The sequence below is a fragment of the Ochotona princeps genome, chromosome 1, assembly GCF_030435755.1.
Source record: "Ochotona princeps isolate mOchPri1 chromosome 1, mOchPri1.hap1, whole genome shotgun sequence".
NCBI lineage: Eukaryota > Metazoa > Chordata > Mammalia > Lagomorpha > Ochotonidae > Ochotona > Ochotona princeps.
Window position 1 is genome coordinate 25594928 of NC_080832.1, and position 12076 is coordinate 25607003.

Below are 12076 nucleotides of genomic sequence, written 5' to 3' on the forward strand. Positions count from 1 at the left end.
AGTGAAACAAAATCAAAAATTATCAGAAGCATTCATCTTTGTCTAGTTTTGCCTACTCAGTGGGAAACCCACTTTTCTGTGAGAGATGTACTCCCACTAGACCTGAATGTAAGAACTATAGAGGGAGCAATCGAGTAGCTTGCCCGGAATGATGAGGTAGCCACAGCTGTCCATTGGTGGTGGCAGTGTTGGAGACCTGAATCTCCCTCACTTGGAAAAAAGATGATTTTATGCGTTAGCTCGAAAAGTTGGCCTTCAGGTTACCCTCACTCCTTTTTGGCACTGGTTGGTAAAACAAACTGAAAATATTCCTAGAGCCAGGTTTTAAAACTTTGATTTTAAAGTCAGGTATTAAAGAAACTAAGTGCATGACTTTAAAAAAAAATGATGGGAAACAAATGAAATAAAAACTCAATTACTTCCATCCATGGCAGCAAGAACTCAAATCTTTGCCACCATTAATCATCTGAAATGCTTTCAGACCTGAGTGAGTCTAGCACATTCAGCTCATTTCTATTCATACAATAGTCTACGTTGATTTAAATGTCAGGGTATTAAGCAGAAGTCTTTAGAGAACCCATTGATCAATAAAAAATAATATAGCTCATATTAATGGGGTGACATTCAGGTATTTAACATTATTTCTTGAATCATTCCCTCTACGGTCCTTCTGACATCATGGTGATAATTTCTAAAGCTAGTTAATTATGCAATGAATTAATATTTAAATTAAGACCCTATCTATATTTGAGTTAATATGATTTCTCTATATTCCCAAACACACTGATACACATTTGTTTTTCTCATGATTTGGAAGATGAGCTAACAAATGTGATTTTTATTGTGGAGATCTGCACAAAACAACATCTTTACTGAAAAGCCAAGACAGGCACACCTACTGTTCAAAAGGGGGTTAATTCACTCTATCAATGTTTATGAAGCCACTTGGTAGATGTGTTTGAAATTTATTAGTTCACAGCCCAGACAGTCAGGTGAAAAAATGGAGCTACAGCAACTAGACTCAGATTTTTCTGAAGTGCTTATTTTTGGTGACCAATGACACATGTAAAACAGGTGACAAGGAAATAAGCACTCATGATTCTCTAAGCCAGGAGCCAAGGCTGTCTTGGAGCCCATATGGAAACCGGTCATTAAAACTGGGTGGACAGGAGACGTTCCAACACGACACACCAAGATAGAAAAATCACATTCAGTACAAGTCAGAGGGTCCACAGGATACAAATGATCATCCAGAGAATCAAAGTTTCTAAGTACAAAGACAAGAAGCTTAATTTCACGGCTTAAATATACATTCATTGTCTTCCAGCTTGTAAAAATCAGTTGTTTGTGTAGTAAAACCGGGAACTGGGGAGATTAAGCATGGGTGCTGTGGGGAATCCAATTCCCAGGTGTCCGCCCAAGGGTCAGCTCTGTGTTTTCCTTTTTCCTCTAGGCTTGATAAGTCAGGCTGATCTTCAAGATAGCCATTGGCAAATCTTTCAAGGCAGCGATCCTCAAAGCCTAGTCCCAAGACTGTCAGCAAGAACCTTACCTGAGAATTTGTTTAGAAATGCCAGTTTTCATTTCAGTTCAGGTAGGAACTCTGAGCATGGGCACATCAATCCTTGCTTCAACAGTCCTGCATGTGACTCTGATGTGTGCTAAAGGTTGAGACCCTCTGCTCGATGCACAAAGGATTCTAGGTGACCAGGGCTGGGCGTTCAACTGGTGGCAGTTGAACAGCATGGAAAGGCCTTGGTTAGATGGGCCTTGGCAGCCGGTGCATGAGGTTTTGCCACTAAAATGCTAAACCATTCTCTCCTCCCTGGAATGCCTTTGTGTTTTTACACAAAGGTTCAGGGAAAAGGTTTTATGATGCGTGGTGTGGTCATGGTTTTTGTTCATTTAGTAAGTGATGTGCCAATTATAAGGAAATCTGAGCATTGTTTTCAACTGAGATTTTGCTAAACAGTGTTAGGGGCTGGAATTTTTGTTTTTTTGACTGTCTTCAGTGAAATGACTGAGTTCTAGAAATCTAAATTTTGTTTCCGTTCCAAAACCTGGATAAATTTATTAGTTACTTCCATATCAAACACAAACACTATGACATGGCCAGAGGAAGGGGTTCTCCCAAGCCAACCCAACATGTTTTCTGTATCTAGTAAATAAGGAGAATGATTTTTCTTTCCTGAAGGCATACGTATATGTGCCAGTTTTACAAATCTCTCCCAATAGTAAGCTTCTACATCGAATCAAAAGTACTTGAAGTGTTCTGTTTGTAAGGCTACACTAAATCTCACTGGGCTGACCTCAGAGGTACCTATGCATTTTGATGTTTAGTCACCTACTACCTGCAGGACTCTGGATGCCCCCTCTGCATGTTTCCTTGTCCAGCAGAAGGACCACTCAGGTGGTAGGATCTGTGGTTGCTATGGGTACCCACCAGTCACCCTCAGTACCTGGATTTTAAGTTAATCTTATCCAACTTGTTGCTTGCTCTGAGAGAATGTACATTTTGAGAAGTGGTTAGCATTTGCGTATTTCCAAATTTTGATAATGACTTAAACACTTAGTGCCATGTCTTTCCCAGAGAAGCAAGTAGAGGCACTGTTGGCTCCAGGGCACTTCATTCTGAGTTGATCGAATGGTACTGGAAAAGGTTTACAATTCATGTATGCCGTTGTGGATGCAGGCTGCTGTTTTTCTTCTGAATTACTAGTTAGCCATCAACAATACCATTCTGCCACTTTTACCTAATTTGGTGAGTTTTCCCAGGTAATATAGAATATCTGCTTTATCATTATGTTTTATAATTTAGTTTCCTTTGATTCCTAAAACATGCTATACACATATATGATCTTTCTACACATACATACCATTTCTTTTAATTTTTTTTAACTTTATTTTACAAGCTCCCCAGAACATCCCAGAGAGATCTGGAATGTCAGATATTGTCATTTTAACAGTCTCATCTCCATGAAACTGTATCTATCCCTTTCCCACACTTCCTTTGAGCATGGTGTGTGTGTGTGTGTGGTGGGGGGAGAAGAAATGGTCTTAGAATTCTAGAATATGTGGCAACCAACTTGGACTTTTACTTGTTATCTTGGGAAAGTTTCTTAACTTCTCTGAATCTGTGGCCTCATTTTAAAAGCTGAGAAAATAAGAGATGTTTCTCAAGGTCACTGAGGGAACTGAAGATAGTAATATGAAGTGAAGGTATTCTTTGGCAGTGACACTCCAGAGATCACCTCCCTGCTGCCTGGCTCTCTTGCTAGTGCAAGTTTTATACAGCAGTCTTATTTCTGTTTGGCTTGGTGAAACTGATGCTAAATGGAGTTCCCATTCTGAAAATCTTCCTTTCTATGCACTACCAGTGTGTTTCTAGCAAAATCAGTAGTGTCTGCTTCTATGATGGTATTATGTCCTCACAATTGAGGCTTTGATGATTTCTGCTGATTCTGTAAAATGAGCCTTTTTAAAGCAAAAAGAACAACAAAAATCGCAGGGATCAGAATTTTTGATTTCAATGTCCTTCAGTATTAACGTTTTGTCGTAGTTAATTTAAAATATTGCCACCTGAGTTGTATATTAGCGCACACCTGGGTTCCTACTGCTCAGTCATTAAATAGCCCTCAAAATGTGAATGATCTAGTTTTAAACTGTGGATGAAGCTGGAAAATGAGGAGGGCAGGGAGATAACAAGATGGGGTAAAAAGGCAGCCTCCTAAGGGTGACCAGGAGATGCAAGATTCTATGGCCAGTGTATCTGTTCTCTAACATCAAAACCAATGCCCTTCTAAAGGGTGGAGAGAACTAGGACAAAGAGCATATGTACAGGGCTGGGTGGATCAATCAGGTATTCCTTCCACTTCAGAATCTTCCAGATGCTGCTTTTCATAACGCACGCTTAAGACATAAGAGACACAAATTCCACCTGTAGAGTAATACACTTCAGGCAGTCAACAACAATGTATACAATCTTAGGCTAAGAGTGACTTACAGCTTCAAACGGTTACCCAGACCTTGGTCTTCATGTTGCCTCAAATGATTCTGAAGGAAAAATACCTTAGATTTTCAGATGCTGAAAGTGTGGAGGAGGAGAGGGGAAAGGTGAAAATGGAGATGTGAGGGGAAGTGCCTACGGAGTATTGCTGATCGCCTGCAGTTCTTCCCCACCTGCTGAGTCCTGCTCTGAAGTCTGACTACTCTGCACCAAGTAATGTGTTTTTTCATAGCTGCAGATACCTCTGGGAAGCACTGTGGCTTAGCTGCTTTGCTGGCTGAAGCCGGATGCAATGTGTAAGTCAGGTAGGTCTGGCTGGCGGAGTGTCTGAGGAACAAGGGTACTCGGTGTAGTACGGGCCTCACAAGTGGGCCACAGGCGTAATGATGGGAAGGTATCAGAGCTCTTTTAAAGCTGTGGGCCAGCAGTTATACACATCCTCCCTCTTTATTCTTGGGATCCACAATCAGCCTCGTCTTAGAACAGTGTTTGAACAGAGTACAGGGCAAACTCAGTTTTAGGAGTTAGTGTCCTGTTGGAGAACAAATTCAGCTATCTAAGCAATTAACTCAGAATCTGGGACATGATCCTAGTACACTGAGAGTGGCATCCTGGGCCTTCCATATTTTGAGAAGTGGCTGTGCTCATACAGTGTGTGGGTGCTCCAATACTTCACTGCAGCTTTGTGGTTGTGGTTCATGTGGGGGTACATGCACCCTCACAGTGCAGAACAGAGAAACTACGAAAAGAAAGGTGAACCACCACAGTGTACTGCGTGAGTTGGAGAAAAGCATGTACCAACTTTAAATTCCAAAGTTAAAAATTCATAAGTGTAGAACACAGCTTATTGCTAGTCCAATAATTCATTAGTTGTTCAGATCAAATGATCAAAGGTGTTTCTAAACTTGAATTATTGTCTAGTTCCAGAAAAATACCGTTGGCCTTCCTTTTTGCCTCACTCAAGTCTCCCAGGTCGCAGGGTGCTTTCTAGATGGTATGCTGAATGATGGAGTTCTTTCTTGGGGGTCATCTTCCCAGTTAGAACACCCTGCCTCCCTTCTAGCTTTGTGCATGCCCACAAGCTTCTCAAGAGCACAAAGTTTACAAGTATCATTATTAGATAAAGCCCAATCTATTTTAAGTTCTGACTTTTATCTTTTTTTTTTTTACACAAATTTTGGAAGTCTTCATACACCTTTTGAGGGATGATGTCACCCAGGATGAATAGAGTTTTGGGGGGCTGGGAAAGCATGATACCTTCCTTGACAACCAACGCTATATGCTAGTATGTATTTAAGTGGATTTTGTTGAGTTTGTTACTATGATGTAAGATAGAAAATATATTGTAAATATTTCCTAATGCTAAGGAATAATACCTGAATAAAGGCTTCAGATATAGAATAACCTTTCTGGAGAGGAGAAATGTTTTAAAAATAGAAAGCTCATTTTCTAAAATTCAGTGTCCTTTATGTTTAAAACGAGACTCCTTGATAACTAACACCCTAATTGTACATGACTGTAGCATCATATTGAGATTTAAACCGACTTCTTAATTCCCTTTCAGCTGATTCCCTCCCCCACACTTCCTGCCCCTTCCCTGAGAAATGTGCTCACTGAATGGAGTCCTCGGAGTTCCTTTCCTTCAAGGATGTTGCGAAAAGATGAGTTGTATTTTAATGCTTTCTTATTCACTGAAAAATAGCGTATCTTATTCTTAGATAACCGGAGGTGGGGGCTAGGAGTATCTGTGCAACAAAGACCTAAGGCACCCTTTTTTCTTTGCTTGGCTGCTTAGGAGCAGAAGCAAAGATGAACAAGACAACCAGAGTAGCTGGTCCATCTTCCATCTCTTGACAATCTATGCATCAGCCGATACACTGTGGGATCTGTCAAATGCTGCCAAACCACAGACTTCAAACCCTACTAGGAAAGATTTTTTTTTTAGAAATGGAAAAACAAAAGGCACAACATAATTTACATGAGGAAGCTGTGAGTACAACTGGAAAATATTAAGTAATATTTCTGAAATGTTCTGAGAAATATAACACAATAGAAGCCATTTCTTTCTTGATTATGAATTCCAAGTGTGTATTTTTGTTGTTGCTTTCTTCCCAGCCCAACCCATAATACTAATGTAAGTCTTTTCTCCACTTCACAATGTTGGGTACTAGATGTCTGTGTGTTTATAGATCAGGTTGGCTTACCAGCCAATATTGTATGTATTTTTTTTTTTTAGGTAAGATTTTAATTGTATGTATTGTTAAAATGATGGGTCAATGTAGTGTTTAAGAGTAGGAAGGAGGGCTTTGAAAGTGAGCATCTGGAGACAACACTGCTAACAAATTTCTGGAAACAAAAACCAGATTTAGAAATGTATCAAGGAATGTAGATTTTTGTGTAATAACGTGCAAGCCCAGAGCATCATCTGCGTCAACACAGCCTTACTAGTAATCCAGAGAGCCCCATGCTGATCTGTTGCAGACTGGCTACAAGGCTCTCATATTCAGGGCACCTGCTTCTTCCAGACACTGGTGCAAGTGGGGCTGGTGATGCAGAAAATGCTATCCGTTGGACTTTGCTTGGGCATGGAAGTCGAGTCTTCTACACAATGATGTCATAGACCCGACCCACTCTGCCCAGCCACTCTCGCACAGCCTGGCGGACTCGGATGTCAGTGACATGACAGGTCAGCTGGCTGATGCAAGGGAACACTGCTGGCTGCAGGGCCATGAAGGTCTGGTCTGGCAGGATCTGAATCTGGTTGAGAACCGTTAGCACCATGTTTGTCCACGCCTACGAGAAAGGATTTAACAAAATTACTGGTTTTGCACTCTCCCAGTTTCATTGGACTGCTTGAGTGTGGCTAGCACTGACAGTCTAGAAGTGGGTTTTCCCTGACTTCAGCTGCAATAAATTAGTCTTTGCTGATTTAATATACCTGTAACAAACTCATTTTAACCTCCCATATGGAAAAATGGGTAGACTCCTGTAACATCTGGAATACCTAAATTTCAGCTTTCTCAAACTAAAATCCCATTTCTTATCTTTCCACAAAAATTCCCATTAGTTACATGATACTTTGTTAGCAGCATTATAACTTCAATGAAATCATAAGCAAAATCCAAGACCTGAGACATCAATTCATATTCATGCTTTAAGAAGGTTCTCTATTAAAGCATAACCATGTATCTCAGTTTGACAAGAAACTTTCCAAAAGTCTAGGGTGATACTTTTTGAATTATACTTATTTTTAGCATTAAAATATTCCCGTATAGGGTCCTAGGTTTTTGGAGCAATCCATGACAAAAATCTACTTCTTAAAAAAGATATTCAGATTATTTTTAGAGGGCTTTCTCTAGGTCTTTTTGTTTCATTTCCCTCTCTCCTTTTCTGAAAATGGAAAAATACTGTTAAACAAGACTTGTTAAGTTTTGTTGGTTTTCCTAGCTTTAAGGTTTATCTGGACAAAAAGTGTGTTCCCAATTCTCAAATCCCAGATCAGGTGTGAATAACTCACAAGAGATTTTTACTTTTGCCCTGTAGCACCGGTGTGGGGCAGCACCGGGCCTCTGTCCTGCCCTTGAGCAGAAACAAGTTGGGTTCTGTGCGCTCTGACTTCTGTCCCACCTTGGAACACGCTGTGTGTGGGGCTGCTGGAGGGGATCTGCCTCACCTGGATCTGGGCCTCGGCATCTCGGATGGAGATGCTCAGAGAGCTGCCAGTGGAGCCTGAGCGAGGCCTCTTATCCTGTCGCAGCAGCTCGGGGCCCGCGCTGAGGGAGTGTCGCATCTGGCCCTGGTCCATCAAGTGCTGTGGCCGCTGAGGCAGCGGTGAGTCAGGGCCCCGTGGCCCCAGAGCCTCGCCCTTCTTCTCGCCTTTGCCGTCTTTGGGGAAGGTAGGCAGGTTGTGCTGCTGTTTCCTCCTCTTGTATTCCGTCATCAGCTTGGAGATGGTTCTGTCTGCCGCCATGGTGTAGATCTTGTTGCCCGCATTCTCCCACCATTCCTTCTTCTTGCTGGGGTCCTTCTTCTCCACTTTGGGACTGGGGGGCAGCATCAGCCCGTCCCCGCTGGCAGCACGCAAGCCCAGCAGTAACTCACCCCCATGCTCCCGGAGCTGGCTGCGGTCATCCTCGGATGGCGTATCCTTGCCAGAGAAGCCACCAGTGGATGGCGTGGACGACTCGGACTGGAAGGAGGGCAGGATGAAGAAGGGGTCGCTCTTGAAGGTGGGCGCCTCTTCCAGGCTGTTCTCCAGGTCCAGGTGCATTTGTATGTAATGAGTGCACAGCTCCATGCACAGTTTGTGCAGCCGCTTGACCAGCCACACCCAGTCGGCGTTGCTCACCGGCTGTACGCTCAGGGAGGGAAGGCGGGCCCTCCACCTGCGCTTCTCCTTCCCCCTGGGCGGGCTCACCTGCGCTGTCTCCTCAAAGATGTCCTCATCCTCAGAGGAGCACTGCTGCGACGAATCGGAGCTGCGCTCCTCGTCCTCAAAGAGGGCCTTCTTCACCTGCTCAGCCGTGATGGCGTCCTGGTTGGTGAGCACAGCGCACACCAGGGCGTGGAAGTAGATGTTGAAGCTCATTGCGGACTGGCGGTAGAGGTTGGCAGCGCCACCGATGCCGGACACTTTCTTGAGCAGGCACTTCAGGCCCGGGCTGGTGTCAAACTCGCGCGCGGTCCTGTAGGAGTCCAGCAGCAGGTCAAAGATGACAGCTAGGTTCTGCATGGAGATGTACCTGAGGAAACCAGCCAGCTTGGCTTCTGGGACTTGGACGGTCTTGTCCTCCCCGGGTGAGGGGCCTTTGACAAACTCTTCCAGCAATATATCGTACAGGTTCTGGAGAAGTACTTGATGAGACAGCAAGCTCACCACAATTTCCCTGAAAGAGACGCTTCACAGGCAAAGAGAGCGCCATCAGCAGTCACTCCAGAGCCCTGCAGACATCACACCCATTTTGGCACCATCCATGTGGAGATGCGAATTCAACTATGGACTGAGCAAACTCTGCTAAAACCTGCATGGTCCTCAAAAAGCTTTGGATTTGAGGCACATCACATCCGGGGATTAGAGATGCACAACAGTCTATAGAATTTCCCAGACTATAAAAATCACAACTTTTGGTCCAAGCATTTCAGGTAAGGGATGCTCAGTTTGTATCTACAAAGGCTTTCTTTAAAACCTGCAAAGGCTTTCTACAAAACTCTGTTACACATAAACTTTTGAACAATATTAGAATTTCTGATACTTGCTAAAATCAAGGCACTATGAAACATGTTAAGCTCTATGTTATAGCTCATGGCCTTCTCATACAAAACCAGGTAGGAGTGCAACATTCCCCTGAACACAGACTGGTCTCCTGCCAGCACACACATGGCCGAGGCCTCCTTCATCAACCTTGCATGGTCCAGAGAAGTCTGGCTGAGAATCAGTTTTCTGTACTTTCCTTACCCAGGGTACCATAGGATAAGGAAGCATTGGAAGTGAATGCTGCCTTCTTGGGGACTCAGCTTGTTTTGTTTGGAGATTGTAGTATGAAGACAATTTCAACTCCAGGAATTGTGTACACATTGAATTCACGAGGGTGGTTGCATGTGCTTTACCTTGCTGTTAGTTTTGTGGCAACGACTTGTGCCACCCGTCGCTAACTGGATAATTATGTATCCATAATTATCTTCCTTATATTGATTTCAAAGGTCTGCCCATCTGGTTAATATTTTGTTGCTTTGCTCTGTGTCTCGCTATGACCTTGACTTCTGCTTGTGATCTTTAGCAGAAAGGCATACAGATCCTTCTATACATGTAAACACTGACTTTGCAGAGTAATGTGTTTTCCCTTAACGACAAATAATCAAGGTGCAAAGACGAAGTGATGAACAAAGGACTGATATTCAAAAGTATCAGTCTTCCTTCCTGTTAAGCTTTTTATTTTATTTGACAGAGTGACATGCAGAAGGGGGATCTAAAAGCTACCAACTCGAGCCAGGGCTTTGAGTCTATCATCATGGGATCCTAGCTAAGGAAGGGACTCCTTCCCTGATTAGCCAAGTCAAGTCCTTGTTCACTGTCCTCTCTATGCTGTCACACTCTCAAGGGACAGGGAGGGGCAACTTGTTCCCAGTGCCTTAGGAAAGTGTCTAGTGACACCAGCACTCCCCATCTCCACATCAAGCCAGACCAGACTGGCTGCGGGAGCTAGCTCCTTGTACAGAAATGTTCTCCTTAGGCTCTGGACTTCTGAGATGGGAATGCATAGCCAGAGTGGTGAGTTGGATCAGCCTTCTGCAGGTGTACAACTCTCAGCATGGGGTGAGCATTGTGGCACAGTGGGGTAAGCCGCTGTTTGTAGCCCTCATCCCTTGTCAGAGTGCCTAGGCTCAAATCCTGCCTCTGGTTCTGTTTCAGTTGCTGATGACATTCCTGGGAAGCAACGGTAATGACTCAGCAGTCTGGGTTTTCCCAGCCACCCATGGGGGGCATCCAGGTGAGTTCCTGGTTTTGTATTTCCATCTGGCCCAGTCCCACCTATTGCGGGCATTTGATGAGTGAACAAGCAAGTGGAAGACATCCCTCCCTCTGTCACTCTTTCACACAAATAAACCCCTTAGCACATGAGGCTATTTTACATCACCTTCCCTGAGAAATGGAAAGCTGTTCTCCAGCAAATACTCAAAGATGCAAAGCTTTGTTGGAACTGTCAAATAACTTTACCAATCAAGATTATCTCTTTGATTCTGTAAGGTAAACTGTTACTAACTGTGCATGTAAGAAAAGATCTAGTAACAGAAAAACATGGTGGAAGGGACAGCAAGATTGAAGACAGCAAAATTCCAGAAAAATAGGGAAATACTTATCTACAGTGACACAATCCTTCCCCCTCTTCCCCCCAGGAGACAAGAAAGGTCTCAGACAAAACCTACATTTTCCTAACTTGTTACACTCAGGTGCTTCATCCCTTTTAAGAAGACAGTCCCACTTTGGAGGCAAGACAAATTAGCGTGGAGCACGCAGGGCTCAGTGCTTAACAAGCCACTGACTTAACCAGATGCTAATGTCAGGATCACAGATAAACACCCATAGTTTCAAGTACCTCTTTAATTAAGATGATGTGGATTGTGTAAAGCTTTGGGCTATCAATGTCAAAGCTATTAAATGCACAAACATCTCTTCTATTAAATGTTGTAATTTGAGTTTTTCCACAGGTGATTTTAAAGTGACACCTGATCAGAGACAACACATTTTGCTTAGGCATCCCTCTTCATCCACTCCATCCTGCCCCTGTGTTAACAATTGCTTCTGCTAAGAGTCGAACACAAGAGTAGGAAATACAGAGAATGTAGTCTGGCTGAGAGCCCTTAACGTTAGAGAATGTCTTTTGACTCAGTGGAGTTGGCTGGAGAATTTAATATGCTTTTCTCATTTTATTTAATCCGGTGAGTGGGTGATTCCATATTAAAAGTGGCAAGTAACTTTATCAGCCAAATTTGCTGTATTTTTAAATCTTAACCTCTAAAATCTTCTAAGCCAGAAATATGTTAGGTTATTCTATTTTCTGTTTTATCTATAAATTTTAGCCTATTTTTCCCACTTGTGTCCAAAAATACTTAAAATTAATATGTTGCAAGTGAACCAGTCATGTAAAAAGGGGCAAAAATATATCAATGCTTAAAGATGCGAAAGAATCCTACAATCTTGGGCCTATAAACATATATAAATGACCAACACTTACAAAGCAGTGAGTGGCAGTTGAAGGAGTCAGGGATAGAACTGGGAAGAGCACAGGATATTCTGGGAAAATTCTATTTCTGAAGTGCGGTGCTAAGTCCATAGTTACAGTTTTCATTCATGGCTTACAGTCTTTCAACATTCTACATGCTCTTTGACACAAAACACATGCAAAAACGTTAGTACTTGGGTGACATTTTTAAGTTGTGTTAGCTGGTTAGGACAGCAATTTAATTGTGTTACTAACACTTGGATAGATTATCTAGATCCTGGGGAATGACATCAAATATCCTAGCCTGAGCTGCTGTAGTAACATCCTAGTGACTGGTTGGCTCATGTCT

At 42.9% G+C, this 12076-nt stretch overlaps 1 protein-coding gene across 1 annotated transcript in view; it reads right to left on the reverse strand.

Moving 5' to 3' along the window:
* Window positions 1-6260: 6260 nt before the first annotated feature.
* Window positions 6261-12076, reverse strand: part of ARFGEF3 (ARFGEF family member 3) — a 172907-nt gene continuing 167091 nt past the window's right edge. The window contains exons 33-34 of the mRNA XM_004587269.3: window positions 7680-8904; window positions 6261-6799 (exon numbers count right to left, since the gene is read on the reverse strand). Coding sequence (XP_004587326.2) covers window positions 6608-6799; window positions 7680-8904 — 1417 coding nt within the window. The 3' untranslated portion in view covers window positions 6261-6607. The remainder of the gene's footprint in view (window positions 6800-7679; window positions 8905-12076) is intronic.